Here is a 16,952-nt window from a genome sequence, read left to right as displayed (position 1 = left end):
GAAGCAAAACTCACGAGCCTGTTGTGAGACAAGCAAAAACCAGATGGTCGCCGTCGTTGATGTCGAGCAAGACACTGCAACCCTCCCATGTCACTCTAGGGTTTTGTGTTGAATCAAATTTAAGGTTATTTTGGGACATAATCAACCCTTATGGAGAATCAACAGTGTAAAAGAAAATTGAAAAACTACAACAGAAATCAAAGGATAGAGTTACTCAAATGCTGAAAAGTTTTGAATCCTATAATCAGCCCAGACCCAGTTTGCTTTGAGGCTTAGCCTTGAAAATCATTTGATTCATCGATTGGGTCTCAAAATCAAATTTCTTTTAGAGCTAGGAAGATCTAAGCCCCTGATGGTGGGGGAGGAGTAAAGTTATAAGCTACGCAAGTCGCAGGGTATACCAGTATTCAGTAGAGTATAGGTGGTTAGGGTTTGGTTAGGAACCCAATCGGATCAGTCTAATATGAAATGAAAATCAAATTAAAATTGATTAAATTCAGATTTGTTGAAGTGGACTTTAACTGAATTAGAATCGATTCATTCAGTTTTGAACCAAAACCAAAACTTTTTGTTAAAAAAAAAAAACTGTTATATTTGATCGAAACTAGATTAAATCAGACCAATCAAAAATCAAAATCAAATTTTTAGAAAGTTTAAAAATTAAAAGTTGATCAAACATTAATTAAATATAGAAGGGGGAAAAAGATTGCACATGGTATCTACTGTAAGCTTAAGAAGATAGCTTTTGTTGTAGTATCAGCCTTTCTTAATTTGTTTAGATGGGAATCATTTAGCTTCTATTTAATAATCGTTGTGTATGTATATGGTGGATCAGATGCAGAGGTCTGTTGAGAAGGGGACGACAAAGAAACACCAGCTTGAAGCGAATGGCTTGGCCTAATCTATGTCTGACTTCTAACCACTCTGCTTAAAGATGCCTTCTCTTTCTTTGCTGTTTCTATTTTTATATTATTATGTTCAACATGCACCATCAACCTATTGATTTATAATTGATTTCAATTTTAAATTGAATTAATTTAATTTTAATTGGATTGTAATTCAGAACAGTATGAATATCATCTCTACGTAGAATGGATAGCGAGAGACATGGAAAGAAGCAAATTCGAAAGAGAATTGCCATCTTGTTTTGTACGATGTCTCTTTGGCTCATGAGCTTTTCCTTTTGGAATCAGAACCCCACTAAGTATCATTTGATGCACGAAACTAAATAACCCACGCATTTGGACAGTATGCATTAATTTATACACATATTAATAAATATCCTATTCAGTATTAGCAAGTTCGTATAAATGGCATTAATTAACTTTGTAAGACTATTAATCCCGTCTCATGTGATTAGCTTAGGAAACTGTTCCACGCAGCTCTTTACTGGGGCGAAAATATTCCTCTCCATGTAAACTAATATTTTTCCAGCAAGTCAATACATCCTAGTTAAGTGGCTAGTTTCATGGGTCAGCTCCTTCATTTATGATTTTTTTTTTTTTTACCGACTTCTATTTAAATTTGAGCTCGACGATGAATATGAAAGTATAAAACATTAACGTCCATCTATTATAATCTTGAAGTTAATTTTCTATTGGATAACAGTTATTTCTTGGCTCCATCAAGATTTTATTTTTACGATATTGGAAGGTTATTCTTTGATAATCTATGTATTCAATATTTTTTCTTTGGCTCTCCCAGATCCAAATGGAGGCATCTGAGCACGCTAGCTAATCAATTAGCAATTATCAACTTGAGTTATTTCACGACTCTTTATTTAGACCATCCAAAACAACGTCCATATAAATTATATCAAGAAATATTTTGTCAAAAAAATCATAATTATTTGGAAAAAAGACAGAAAGAAAAGAATAAGCTAATAATTCCGACAATGGCAGAACACAAACATGTCTTTTTTGTTAGTTAGTCAACATATAGTTAACACTTAGCCGTCCTAACAATGACATGTTCATCTTATCTGCACCGGCGGGTTACAGAACTGAAATGGTCATAATCCTCGACCACATGGCGAGCTCTGTTGTTCATTTGACCCAGTCCCTTAAGGGTCAAACCCATCAAGTGTAGGGACTACACTTACACTCCCTTGAACACGAGCAAAAGCAAACGCAAGAGTTAATCCAAAAGTAGAGAGAGATAAATGGAATAATAAACAACGATAGACCCACCACAACTCACTCTTTCTCTCGGTTTCCTCTCCTTATTACCCTTCTCGGATCCCTCACCCATTACACAACTCTTATTCTTTCAAAAGCTGTCTCTTATCTTTCTCTTCTCTCCCTCTCCAGGAGAGATAAAGAGAGCTTTATCTTCTTGGTTTGCTTTTCATGGCTCTCCTCACTTTCTTACCAGATCACTCAGAGCAGGGACAACAACCTTCCAACCGCAAGCGCAAGCTGCAAAAGCAAAAGCAAAAGCAAAAACAACAATCATCATGGGACCAGATCAAGAACTTACTCACCTGTAAGCAGATCGAAGGGTCAAGCGTACATGACCCATCAAAGAACCCTAACGGATACTCAAAGCTAGGTTCTTCCTGCAGCTCTATATGCAGTTTCAGAGATGTTGTTCACGGAAACACAAGGGTTGTTCACAGAGCTGACAACTCACCCGAGAGTAGCACAGTGGGTCAAGAAACTGGGCTACTGAGTCGAAAAGCTGTTAATGGGTCGTCAACTAGGTCGCTGGGGAGTTCAGGGAGATCCAAATCTGGCGCAACCCACACCTCATCTTCAAGAGGCATGCAATTCAGGAAGCTTTCTGGCTGTTATGAATGTCACATGATTGTTGACCCTAGCAGGTATTTTTCATAATTGTATCATTCTTTCTTTCATCTCTATTTTTCTCTCAATTTCTCTTTTAATGATAAAGAAAATGGATAGACAAACAGAGAACAGAAGACTAAATTCATTAGAGCTAAAAATTCAGGTACCCATCACCAAGGACTACAATATCCACCTGCTCCCAGTGTGGAGAGGTCTTCCCCAAGACTGAAAGCTTGGAGCTTCATCAAAAAGTTCGCCATGCCGGTAAATCTACCTTCTTTCAATATAATTTTCTTCTTCCACTGATTCATGCATGTTTTTACAATACCACCCTATGTATGAATTCATCTTTTTACCTTCAAATCTCAGTCTTAGTATACTCTATTACCAATATTTCCTCTCTCCTATCCATCAATTTATCAAAATACATGCTCATGTATGTTAGGGTCCAACAATGCAAGCAATTATCATTTCTAAATTAGACCTCGAATTTTAAATTCAAATCACTTTCGCAATTGGTGTTTTGGCAACTTTATTTCCCTTAAGCTCAGACAAAAACCACTTTTATTTTGCGTAAATTTTGCTTTAGAACAGAGTACAACCCAGCTATTGTCAATCCTGTACAGAACTTTAGATAAATTAATTATTATTAATAAAAACAGTAATAAATCATCATTTTAATAACAAAATTATCATATTTTATATATTAATTAAATGAGTAAAAGAGTGGGAAGTCACAACTCGAATTTGAGTGGACTAAGCTGGGTAATACACATCCTCATATATATATATATATATATATATATATATATATATATATATATATATATTACCATTTAGTGTCCTTCGGTGACCAAAATTTAATGGCATGACGTGCCATTTTGGAATAGACGCAATACTCTCCCAGCCTGTAACTTTAAAATTGATACGGTGCTGACCCCACCGACAAGTATAGAAGTAAATATTTCCATAAATGAATCATTTTTTAAAATTTTTACAGGAAAAAGAAAATTAAAATTTTAGTTTCTAATGGTGCAGTATCAGAGCTGGGCCCAGATGACTCGGGTAGAAACATTGTGGAGATCATATTCAAATCAAGCTGGCTCAAAAAGGATAACTCCATCTGTAAGATCGAACGGATATTAAAAGTCCACAACACTCAGCGGACGATCCAACGGTTCGAGGATTGCAGAGATGTAGTAAAGACGCGTGCGCTGAATAGCACTAAAAAGAACCCCAGGTGCGCAGCTGATGGAAACGAGCTGCTCCGATTCCACTGCACCAGTCTAACGTGCGCTCTGGGAGCTGGCGGCTCGTCCAACTTGTGCGGCTCGATCCCGGGCTGCGGTGTATGCACCACCATCAGGCACGGGTTCCAAGGCAAGGAGTGCAAAGGAGTGCGCACCACGGCGAGCAGCGGTATGGCCCACGACTCCCTCATCGGTTGTACGGATGGACGGAGGGCCATGCTGGTGTGTCGGGTGATTGCTGGGAGAGTGAAGCGCGTGGCGGAGGATGCGCCGCCGCCAGAAGAGGATACTGCGGCGTCAGCTGGTGGTGGCTCATACGATTCTGTAGCCGGTTGCGCCGGGATTTACTCCAATCTGGAGGAGCTGTTTGTTTTCAATCCAAGGGCTATTCTTCCTTGTTTCGTTGTAATTTACAGTGTTCTCGAGTCTTGATCATTTGTGGCGGTAACCATCAAAATTACATAACTAGATCAACGGTTATCGCGCTTCTGTGCAGTCAACGGATAGCGCATCACTGTGCTCACCTCCCAACTGTGTACTGTACATAATAAAAGGGCTTTTCTATAAGTGCTCGATTCAAATGATGAAGGGCCATGTGAAATAATCTTTTGAAACAATAGTAAAAATAGAAAAAAGATGGGTTAATTTTTGACTTTGACCAATCAACAAGACAATTTTCATTGTATACAGTAGTGGATAGATTATAATTGCACACACATGCTTCAGCATATGCACATTTATTGCAAAATATAAAATGATTTGTGTAACAGAAAAAATGGGTTTTAGCAATTTTAATTTTTTATTATGTTGAAATAATATTACATGTTAATTTTCAACCCTTGAATTAAATTAAATTTGGGAGAAAACCCATTTACTAATAAGGTGTAATAAATTATTTTTTTTTTATTTTGCAGAATATTTTTAAATTAATTTATGTACATCGATAAATAAATAATATTTTTATTAAGATGACTGAAAATAAATATAATATAAGAGAGTGGTTGCATAATTTTTGACGCATGAGAAACTTGCTAGCCTAGACTGACAGTCCAACGAATCTCTCATGAGCTGTGAAATGCATTAGCTCATAACATAAGTAAGATTCGCGGGTTGAAGAGAGCACGCGACGCGTTGACAAGTTGATGATTTGGCCATGCATCGCAATCCAGGTCGTTGTCTTTTAATTAATAAATTAGAAAGATATATACACACTTGAATTAAGTGTATATAAGAACAACTCTACAGGTTCTAACTTCAATATAATGTGTAATTAAATTTTTTTTTTCTATATAAAGAGAAAAAAAAAAACCTACACATTTAGAATAATTTATCCTGTATGCATGTTTGGTCAACCAGAAAATCATGATGGTCGGTTGGTGATCCTAACACAACCATCCTAAATCAGATAACAATGGTTCAGTTCAATCACATACATGCAAATAAATAAATCCATCGTATTTCATTCATTTATGCATAATATCGGGCTTTTTTGTAAAAAAAAAAAATAATAAGTGTGGTATAAAAAAGTTATAAAAAGTAGTGACTTGATAAATATTTATCAAAAAAAAAAAGGTGAGTTTACTGATATAAAAGGAAGAGAGAATTAATAAATATTTACACTAGTATTTAATAAATAAAAAATAAAAAATAATAATTACTAAAGTTGATAAAAAAAAAAAAAAGCTAGAAGCTGTCTTAAAAGGCGCTTAGCAATGGACTAACATCTAGTTTTTTTTTTTTCTTTTTTTTTTTAATTCTCTCACGTGAATCACACCCACACAAAAATCATTTCTCATGCTAATTATTGCACATATATCTATTTACCCACACCCACATAATTATGGGCAAAATAGACATGTAAAAGTTTGTTAATATTTATTATATAGTATAGTGAAAGTATTATATTAAATATTTTATAAATATTTCAAAATTTGATATTATTTAGAATTTATTAATTTAATAAAATATTAAATTATAATAACTATTATTAATGCAAATGAATAAAAATATAAATAAATAATTATATAAAATAGATAAATAATTTGAATATACCAACAATATCACATCGAATATCATTGATACAACAAGTGAAATGGTATTTTGTACCTTATAGCATAAAGAAGACAATCAAATTATGACACTAGATTTTTTTTTTTTTTACATTATTTTGTTTATTAATTTATTTTAACAATTATTTATTCACCTTTTCTTTTATTTATATTAATAATAGTTATCATATTTTAATATTTTATTAAACCGATAAATTAATTTTATTAATTTGTAAATAAATATTAATGCTTTTTTACATATAAATAATATTTGTATTTTAAAATTTTTTTATATTATATAATTATTAATTTTATGTATAATTTTCAAACTTTTTATATATAATAAATATAATTATTTTTAATTTTATAAATTAATCCTTATATATTTATAAATTATAAACATATACTCATTTATAAATAGTTCTAATATTTGGAGATATTTTGTAAAATATATAGAATATTTTTAATTAACAAAAAATTTCAAAAACTTTAAAATAATTAATCTATATTTAAATATATTATTTTGCCACAACACTCTTTAAAAAAAAAAATCTCATAATATCACTCTGCATTATTTTATATATTACAGCTACACAGAAAAAAGGCCTAGCCGCTATCTATCAGTAGGCCCAAGACTTGTCAAACTAATTTTTATCTATTGTCCTTTTCGTATGGGTTTAAAGAGAATTGAGAAGAAAATAAAAATCAATGCATAAAGCCTAGCCCATTGAGGCTGCTTCCTACTGGCGCATGCATTGCACGTGCCTTCTGAGGCTGTGCATGAATTGAAAACCACGATAGTCTATTGGGCTAGGCTTTCTTCTTTTTTGTTTGGGTTATTTAAGGCATTTAAATGAAAATTAACGTTTAAAAATTAAATTTTTACTTTTTACCTAAAAGAAGTTTAAAATTGGCCAGCAAAATGATTTACATAAATGAATGCAATTTTTCAAAACAAGAAATTCTTGAAATTCATCAAAAAGTTAAAATCAAAGCAGCACCAAATAAATGAAACCCCATTGCCACACATTAAGTAAGCATATATCAAACCAAGACATTAGATTTTCTACCATCTAAAATCCCCTCCTGAGAAGACTTATTCAAGAACTCAATGCAATCGTCTATAGCCTCACTGTAGTGCAAGTGGGAGGAGTAGTAAGAGCTGCATGAAGTCTTTGGAGGATCAAATCTCTCACAACAGCTTCTTTGCTCGAATGTGGTAGCATTAGTTGTAGTAGTACCAGCAGAAGAGCCATGAGAATGATGAGAAGGGAGAGAAAACAAGATTCGCATGAGAATTTTACGAAAGCGATTGAGAAGCTTCATTGCAGAAAAGTTTAACTCGGAAAAGATAGTAGCAGTAGTGGTAGGTTGATGATGATCAAGTTGATGATGTTCACTAAGGGGTTCACTACTACTAGTTGGTGATCTTATTTTCTGTAATAAAGCTCTCTCTTTGAGGACTGCGTAGGTGCAGCATTGCAATATAATATCTTTCTTCCCTCTAGGCTTGCCAAATACCCTTCGGGAAGTGTAATGCTATCATGCATGTCGTTTGGGTGTGAGCATATAAAAAGACTAGATTTTATTCTATTTGCCTTTGGGAAGACACGATGTCTCAAAGGAGTATATTGCAGACGAAAATTTAAAAGTGCATGTGCCTAAATCATTTGTCTGGCCTTCACTTGTCTTCATAAACCTCTTTGTTTATTAGGGCTCCTTCATTAGCTTCAACTAATTAAAAGAGGTCTAGGAAAAACTACTTCACTCTTGAGTGAATGGAGACCTGGTGGCCATAACTTGCTGTTTGATTTAAGGTTAATTACTAAAGATGATTATAGATTGATAGAGCCTCTGCTTAAAAGCTATCATGAGAATACCTTATCATTGGCAAAAACAAAGTATGGTTAAAGGAAAAAAAAACTACTGCATGAACACGAATCATCCGATGAATAGTGAAACAGAGGTTTGTAAGCAAGTTGTGGATAAGTGGAATCCCATGATTGGTATCCCCATTGCCTAAAAGGGTTAAGTAGTTTAAGCTTACTGGTTCCATCAAAAAGGGAATTATCGTTTCGTTTGTGGTTAATTTCAAATCGGAAAGGTGATTGTTGACTCACAGCAGAAGAATTGATTCAAACGAGGGAAATTAAGGAACAACTGATCAGAGACTTGTCTGCTTGTGATTCTTTCGAACAAAGCCACTTCAACATTCAAAAAGTTAGTGCCAAAGGAAGAGAGAGTGTTTATTACAGCGGGTTCGTGGAGTGTTGGCCTGCTGGGGTTCCTTGTAGGCATAAGCAGGATATATTAATTGGGTTGGCCACTCCTCTTGGAGGTAAAATAAGCTTAATTTTGATGGTAATATGGATCAGAGTTTGCAGCTGTCGGTCTTTCTAAAGATTTTGAATGTAAGTGGGTGGGAGATTTGGCTGCAATCTTGGCTCCTATGATATTCTAAAGCTTGGCTCGTTTTTTAACGTATACATATGCCAGGGAGGATAAAAGAACAGATGACAGAAATGGCCAAAAGACAACTAATTGGGAGATAAAAAGGCCATGGAAATTATATATAGAGTAAATTATATTATAAGGAGCAAAACATGATGATGAGATTGAGAAGAGTAATTGAGAAATGATAATGATTAGGAGTGGAGGGCCTTAGAAAATGTTTTTGCTAAGACGAGTATAATTGTGTCTTGTACTTTCTCCTCCAATCTGACTATCTAAGGGAGTGGGACATGATGATTAGGTCTGGATTTAACCACCTACACATTAATTTTTAATCAAATTTTCATCATAAATTTAAAATAGTTAAATAAAACTTTTATATTTTTTTGAAAATATTATTTAAAATTACATCTTTCTAAAAAATGCGTTTCAACTTGCTTGCAGTTATTAAGAGAGTCCATTTGGGTCAACTTAGCAGTTAAAGAGCAAATATTGCAATAGTTAGATGGGCCCTTGCCTGCTCTGACTGTTGAGTTGTTAGGCCTCTAATATGTGGGTTTTAAAATGATAAGAAGACAGAGAGTGATGACACTGGCCCACAATAGTCGAATGTGGAACCAATCTGATTTTATCTTATTACATAATTTCTTCACAGTGCAACATTATCCCAATTACAACAGTATCTCAATATTCCAAGCCCAGTTTTGGTAGAATTACACAAAGAACTGGCAAAAAGTAAGGAAAAAAAAAAGGAGCTATATGTCATATCCGTAGATTAATTCCATTGTTGGATCTTGAAGATGTGATGGAATTCATGGTGAAGTGAGTTTTTGGCTTGCTTTTTTCTTGGAGAAAATCCCTCCTATTAAAGGGATCAATGCCTTTTTCTTGTTCTTCTTTCTAAGAGAAGGGTGTCTCTCAAGCGCTGGAATTATGACATGGGCTAGGGAAGGAGGATTTGCGAAAGTTACATATCTCTTCTTTTGGAAGTCAATCCCTTCTTCTTCTTCTTCTTCTTCTTTAGATTGAATTTTCACTTCAAACTTTGTTGAATCTTCAACAACCTTCACATGTTCAATTTCAGGCTCCATTTCTGCTTCATGTACCTTCAATTGTTTGAGTTCTCGCTTTGTTCTTTCAAGCTCTTCCTTAAGAGAAGAAAGACAATTTGCCATTATCATACTTTCTTCTTTAGCTTTTTCAAGGCTCTGTTTTGTCTCTTCTAGCTCTGCTGTCACAGTTCCAAGCTTGGAAGAAATCTTCCCATTTTCCATTCCTCCAACATGCATCTAAATACAAGCAAATACAAAAGAATTTACTAATGCAATATTAAATAAAAATTTAAGATCGCTTGCATGAGAAAACTACTTGCTTACCATCCTCTCCAAACGCCCAAAGTAGTCTCTGACAGATTTCATGTGGGGTGTGCATGCAAGATGAGTTTTCATCTTCCTCATTAAAGCCAAGATACATATAGATTCTTAAAACCCTTAAGAAAATTTTTTATTCTGACACAAGCAATTCCCAACATGCAATTACCTATTACGACTCAGCTTAGTGGCAGTATATATCAAAAACTGTTAGGATCCTGAAGGAACTAATGCAATTAATATGAAAAGTGGATACAAATGCTAGATATGGAGAGCCATGAATCTAATAATCTAATCTCCATTCTTGTTAAAGACATTAATTAATCTTGCACTTGCATTTGTCTTCCTAGAATGGACAATGCGATTTTAAAGAATAAAACTAATAAGGGAAGTCAGTTATGATCAAATTCACAAACTAGAAAGATATGTAGAGATGTAACTAGGTGGAGCAAAGTAAATCAAGGGAGGAACCTCTTTGAGCTTGTTAGAATAGAGCTCGCCAGCCAAAACTTTCTCGCCGAACAATATAACAGCCTCTCTAACCGACTGGAAAGGCGCTCGAGTATCGATCTCTGCCTTCTTGATAACGACTACTCCCTCTTCAGCACTATCCATGATTTTTTTTTTCTTTGTTTGAAAAGAGAGGGGTGAGGCAAAGGTGGTAACAATAAGAAGGTCCTTTTTATCTGGATTTGAAAGAGAGAGAGAGAGAGAAAGAGAGAGGGTGGTTACAACTTACAAGTAAAAAGGACTGATTCTAGTTAAGGTATATAACAAAGATCATTGGGAGGGAGCATCGAATTCGTTGCTTCGCGTCTACTTCACTAGAATTCTGTTATGTCTGAAAGTGAAGCCGGTGGTGGGTGGGCGGTGGAAATGGAATTGGATGGATATTGGTTTTCTCTTTGGTTCAAATGGGTTCGAAACTCTGAATATATGTCACGGCCCATCGATTATTTTGGCAAAAGAGAGGGACTCCACGCCAATACTCAACGAATCCAAGGCCCTACCTTCTCTTGTTCTTTTCTTAGGAAGGTCCTTTTCCTTTTGTAAGATTTTGTCCAGTAATTAATATTACATATAAATTAAAATTAATTTCTTTAATATAATTTAATATTAATTGATATTTATTTTAATTAATACAAATCCTAATTGTACAATGATTACTCTAGTTAAAATAAATCATAATTCTAATTATATAAGAATATATATATATATATATATTTATTTATTTATATATAAGCCGGTCCTCTCTCTACCCATAAGGTCACGCACATTCTCTTTCATAAAGTAAAAGATAATAGGGTGATCTCAAGAAAGTCTTCAATCGCTAAATTCTTGTGTGTGAATAAATAAGGGTCAAGAGGTAGAAATCAATTTATTAAATCAAATTATCTCTCTCAATTATTAGCATGGCTCAATTAAACTCCGCATCAGGTATATTTTCTAGATTTGTGATAATTTATTTGTTCAAATTCTATTATTAGGGTGATGGTTGAATTTTATGCTTATGATTCACATTATGTTTATGATTGTTATGATCTATTCAGATTTATTTTACATGTGGTATCAGAGCCCTAGGTTTTGAACAATTAAATTTCTCCATCAAATTTATGATGATGAACATAATGTTAAAGTTCTTACTTGTTATTAGATATGGGTAGAATTAAAGTGTAGATCGTGAAAGTTTTATAATTAATGTTAATGATTAAAATAATTATAATAATATTATTATTAAAATTTGACCCAATTAAGTTTTGGGCATGAGGATTATTAACACGATGACAAATCGTGTTAATAAGAGATTTAAATTTGAGATCATATTTTCTCAAAAGAAAGAAATTAAAAGAAAAAAAAAAATATATATATATATATATTTTCTACCAAATCTAATTAAGATTTGTAATTAAACCTAATAAATGAACAAATATTAGGTTTATTAAGATACATAATTTATATGCATGCCTTATGATATTTGTTTTAATTTGCTAGTCACCAAAGTGGCCAAATTAACATAAAATAAAAATAATAGTTTGTTAGTCACCAAAGTGGCCGAACTATGAATGATGTTTACATGCATATAAAAATTATCAATTATCCATACTAATAGATGCCTATGATAAAAAATGGATTAATTGATACCCATTAGTCATCAGAACTTAAGGATTTTATCAAAGGTAAATCAATTATTCTATGATAGTGAGAATTATGAGGACAATAATATTTTATCAAATATATATTGGATGTCGAAAGACAACATGTATATCTGATATAAGTTAATTATTGTTCAATCAAGTTTAAAGGTATTTAATTTATGATAGTATATTATAGTATCTACCCAAATGAGAACTATAATACACTCTAATTATTAAAGTTTTCTGAACCTATTTTGAGTATATAAATATAATATTGCAGCTTTTCTCTTCATTCGTAAGCTTAATATGTTATTGTTTTAATGAGTTGAATTTCTTTGAATAGTGTGAGCAAGTCAAGTTCCATTTAGGTGTCTTGGACCTTGACTTCGCATTATTGGAAAGTTAACTCGCTACTATTATGAATACAAGTAGTGAGGAAGAGACGTTATACCATAAGTAATAGGAATTGGTAAACAAATTGAGCCTTATATTTTTGCGAATGACTATTGCTAATGACATTAGGACTACAATTTCACAAACTGAAAATGCAAAAGAATACCTTAAACTTATGAAAGATATGTTCTATTCTGAAGCTAAATCACTCACTGGTACTCTAATGGCATAACTTATGACCATAAAGTATGATGGATCAAAGAGTATGCAAGAGCACATTATTGAAATGAGTGATATTGCAGCAAGGCTAAAGACTTTAAGGATGACGGTTGATGATTCCCTCTTGGTGTAGTTCATTATGAATTCATTACCTCTTAAATATGAGCCATTTCAAATTAACTATAACACTATTGAGGATAAGTAGAATGGTAATGAATTGGCCAATAAGCTAGTTTAGAAGGAAATAAGGTTGAAAAATCAAGGGACTCATTCTGTCAACATTATGGGTCAAGAAGCTAATAAGGGACTTAAGTTAAAACTTACAAGTTTAAGAAGAAAAAGAAATGATCTTCAAATGTTACTTAAGCTAAGGAAAGGAATAAATTGTAGTATGACACTATCAAAAAGATTGCCTGAAAAATTAAGCTAGATTTGAAAAGAAAGGTAATCTTTATACTTATGTATGTTTCAAATCAAACTTATTTGAAGTTCCTAATAATACTTGGTGGCTTGATTTTGATGCTACTATTTATGTCTCCAATGTGATGAAATAATTCCTTATGGTCCAAACCGAAAACCCAACTAAGACTTCCTATTTATGGGGAACTATATGAAGGCTCCAATTGAAGGCATAGAGACTTACCATTTGGTCTAAGATAATGACTATCAACTAGACTTATTAAAAACCTTCTATATGCTTTCAATTTCTAGGAATGTCAACTTTGTTTCAAAACTTAATGAATTTGGGTTCAACGTTAAGTTTGGGCATAGATGTTTCAGTTTATTTAATAATAATGATAATTCCATTATTGTTTTTGGAATTCTTACTGATGATCTATAAATACTGAAACGTGATGATAATTTTGTTGAATCCTTGCTTGTCACTTATAGCAATATTGAAATTAAGTATAGTAGACTGAATTAGAATTTTGTTTTCTTGTGGCATAAGCATTTAGATCACATATCCAAATAAAGATTAGAAAAGTCAATAAAGAATGATATTCTACCGAGTTTAGATATTATTGATCTTGATATGTGTGGATTGCATTAAGAGAAAGCAAATCAAACACAATAAGAAAGAAGCCACAAGAAGCAGTAAACTTCTTAAAATTATACACACTGATATAGGTAGGCCTTTTAATACTCCATCTTTTGGTGGACAAAAGTATTTTATTACCTTTATTGATGATTTTTCACATTATGAACATATTTATTTGCTCAATGAAAAATCTCAATCAATAAATGCATTTGAAGTGTACATAAATGAGGTTGAGAGGCAATTAGATAGAAAAGTGAAAATAGTAAGGTCAGATAGAGATAGTGAATACTATGGGAAACACACTGAAATGGGACAATGTCATGGTCTATTTGTAAAGTTCTTAGAAAGTTATGGCAGATGTGCACTATATACTATGCCAAGTACTCCTTAATAAAATGAGGTGGCGAAAAGGCAAAATCGGACTTTAATGAATGTGGTTAAGAGTTTGATGAGTAACTCTTTTTTATCTATATCTTTGTGGATATATACACTTAAAACCGCTATATACTTGTTAAATAGGATTCCTAATAAGGCAGTCTCAAAAATACCTTATGAATTATGGACTGGAAGGAAACCTAGTTTAAGGCACCTTCATGTTTGGGGTTGTCGAGCGAAAGCAAAAATTTATAATCCACATAAAAAGAAATTAGATTCTCGAATGATAAGTGGACACTTTATTGGTTATCCAAAGAAATCTAAAGGATATAGGTTTTATGTTCCAAACCATAATCCAAGAATTGTGGAAACTGGTAATACAAGATTCCTTGAGAATGGTGAAGTTAGTGGGAATGTTGAAAGACACGATGTGGATATACAAGAAAATAAAGTTGACTTTCATGTGCCTATTAAAGTTTCAATATCCACTCCTGCTCCACATGTTGTTCCAGCAGTTGTTGAAGGACCTAACAATGCTACACAACATATTGATGAAACACATTCTGAATAAGCTAACCCACAAAGAGCTATTGAAGGTGAACCACAATAAATGCCATTAAGAAGATCTCAAAGAGAAAAGAGATCGGCAATTACTAATGATTACGTGGTTTACTTGCAAAAGTTAGATTTTGGCATAGGAATTAATAAAGATCCAGTTTCCTTTTCACAAGCTATAGAAAGTAATGAGTCTGATAAGTGGTTAGATGCCATGAAAGATGAGTTAAAATCTATGGAACAAAACAAAGCATGGGATACAGTCGAATTACCTAAAGATCTAGACGAGTTGGGTGTAAATGGGTCTTTAAGACCAATGCGACTCGAATGGCAAAATCAAATGATATAAAGCAAGACTTGTTGCCAAGGGTTATACTCAGAAGGATGGTATTGACTATAAAGAAACATTTTCAGCAGTCTCAAAAAAAGACTCATTAAGAATTATCATGGCATTGGTGGCTCATTATGACTTAAAGTTACACTAAATAGATGTGAAAATTGCACCAAATAGATGTGAAAACAGCCTTTCTAAATGAAAAACTTGAAGAGGAAGTTTATATGGACCAACCTAAAGGTTTCTCAATTGAAGGAAAAGGCCATATGGTGTGTTAACTTAAGAAATCAATATACATACTTAAGTAAGCTTCCCACCAGTGGTATATTAAGTTCAATGATATCATAAAGTCTTTTGATTTAAAAAAAAAAGTCATCAATCGATGTATATATATCTTAAGATCAGTGGGAGTATGTTTATTTTCTTAATTAGAAATCAATATACATACTTAAGTAAGCTTGGTATATTAAGTTCAATGATATCATAAAGTCTTTTGATTTGTTCAATGATATCATAAAGTCTTTTGATTTAAAAAAAAAAGTCATCAATCGATGTATATATATCTTAAGATCAGTGGGAGTATGTTTATTTTCTTAATTCTATATATCGATGATATCTTGTTTGCTGCAAATGATTTGGGCATATTGCGTGAGACTAAAGATTTTCTCTCAATGAATTTTGAAATGAAAGATATGGGAGAGGCATCCTTTGTGATTAAAATAGAAATATTCCGTAATATATCACAATGACTGTTGGGATTGTCTCAGAAAGCCTATATTGATAGAATTTTAGAGAGATTTAATATCCATAAATGTTCAGCAGGAATTATTCTCATACAAAAAGGGGACAAATTCAGTCTCAATCAATGTCCAAAGAATGATGTGGAATGTAAAGAAACATAATTAATTCCTTATGCTGTAATTGTGGACAATTTGATGTATGCTTAAACCTGTATAATTCTTTATCCCGAATTGATAACGTAAAGTCGCAAAGAAAGTCCGATGGTATTACAATAACTAAATATTTCATGCTCACTTACACACTAATCATTTAGAAGTGATTGGATATTGATTCAGATTCAAATGTGTTGACAATAAAAGTTTATTTCGCTACTTGTTTTTATTAAAATAGTCTATCATTATTTCATCCATTATGAAAGTAAAATTTATAGCATATTTTTAAGTTATAATTCATGCATATGAATGTGAAATTTATCTCAGGATTTGAGGTAGTCGACACCATTAGCAAGCCACTGAGAATTCATTTTGATAATTCCATAATAGTATTTTCTCCATAAACAACAATTTTGCCAAAGGTACAAAGCATATGGAATTAAAGTATTTTGTTGTTAATGAGAAAGTTCAGAAATAAAGAGTGTCTATTAAGCATAATAGTATTGATCTCATGATAGCAGATCTGTTAATTAAAGGTTCACCACCTAAGACATTTAAATAATATTTTATTATAATGGGTCTTGATTGTATTAATATATAATATATTGGCTTTGACACTCTGAGCTCATAGATGTATTTCTGATATACATTAAAGTATTTCCTATTTCTCATTATTGTGTACACATAATATTTTGAGTGAATGATAATAGGAAAAGTCTTTTGAGACATTATTATGGACCATGATGTGATAAACATATATCCATTATGTACCTACTATGGTAAGTTGCTAGTATTGTGGTATTTGGTAGGAAGTATGTGATTAATAATGTACAATCGCCATAACCCATACTTAGTAATTTGTTATAGGAAGGTAATTATGAAGTACATTATAAAAAAGATTTGTTTATTTTATACGCGCCTAATGTTTATGTTATTAAAGTTTATATCACTTAATTATTGTGTCAAGTGGGAGAATGTGAGATTTTATCAGTAATTAATATTACATATGGGCCAAAATCAATTCCTTTAATGTGACCCAAAATTAATTGATATTTATTTTAATTAATACAAATCCTAGTTATACAATGATTACTCTAATTAAAG

General features: G+C 32.6%; 2 protein-coding genes across 3 annotated transcripts; one reads left to right on the top strand and one right to left on the bottom strand.

Annotated features, from left to right (window-relative positions):
* Nucleotides 1-2,239: 2,239 nt before the first annotated feature.
* Nucleotides 2,240-4,603, top strand: LOC110666452 (uncharacterized). The gene is made up of 3 exons (XM_021826942.2): nt 2,240-2,821; nt 2,950-3,050; nt 3,825-4,603. The coding sequence occupies exons 1-3, from the start codon at nt 2,349-2,351 to the stop codon at nt 4,466-4,468; spliced, it is 1,218 nt and encodes a 405-aa protein (XP_021682634.2). The 5' UTR covers nt 2,240-2,348; the 3' UTR covers nt 4,469-4,603.
* A 4,515-nt stretch (nt 4,604-9,118) lies between these two features.
* Nucleotides 9,119-10,696, bottom strand: LOC110666586 (WEB family protein At1g75720-like). 2 transcript variants are annotated; one of them, XM_021827141.2, is made up of 2 exons: nt 10,377-10,696; nt 9,119-9,824 (listed from the first exon to the last, which is right to left on the bottom strand). In XM_021827141.2, exons 1-2 carry the CDS (start codon nt 10,518-10,520, stop codon nt 9,348-9,350), a joined length of 621 nt encoding a protein of 206 aa, XP_021682833.2. In that variant the 5' UTR covers nt 10,521-10,696; the 3' UTR covers nt 9,119-9,347. The 2 variants fall into 2 exon arrangements, with proteins under 2 accessions (XP_021682833.2, XP_021682838.2); XM_021827146.2 differs by lacking the exon at nt 10,377-10,696 and adding an exon at nt 9,912-10,367.
* Nucleotides 10,697-16,952: the final 6,256 nt, after the last annotated feature.

This window comes from Hevea brasiliensis, chromosome 12, assembly GCF_030052815.1.
Source record: "Hevea brasiliensis isolate MT/VB/25A 57/8 chromosome 12, ASM3005281v1, whole genome shotgun sequence".
Classification (NCBI taxonomy): Eukaryota; Viridiplantae; Streptophyta; class Magnoliopsida; order Malpighiales; family Euphorbiaceae; genus Hevea; species Hevea brasiliensis.
This window is presented reverse-complemented; position numbering and strand designations above follow the sequence as displayed.

Excerpts from the sequence above, each read along its gene's own strand:
- LOC110666452 (XM_021826942.2), top strand. The coding sequence starts at position 2,349 with ATGGCTCTCCTCACTTTCTTACCAGATCACTCAGAGCAGGGACAACAA. Across the intron at positions 2,822-2,949 it reads ATGATTGTTGACCCTAGCAG|GTACCCATCACCAAGGACTA; the intron begins GTATTTTTCATA and ends CTAAAAATTCAG. Across the intron at positions 3,051-3,824 it reads TCAAAAAGTTCGCCATGCCG|TATCAGAGCTGGGCCCAGAT; the intron begins GTAAATCTACCT and ends CTAATGGTGCAG.
- LOC110666586 (XM_021827141.2), bottom strand. The coding sequence starts at position 10,520 with ATGGATAGTGCTGAAGAGGGAGTAGTCGTTATCAAGAAGGCAGAGATC. Across the intron at positions 9,825-10,376 it reads ATTCTAACAAGCTCAAAGAG|ATGCATGTTGGAGGAATGGA; the intron begins GTTCCTCCCTTG and ends GCTTGTATTTAG.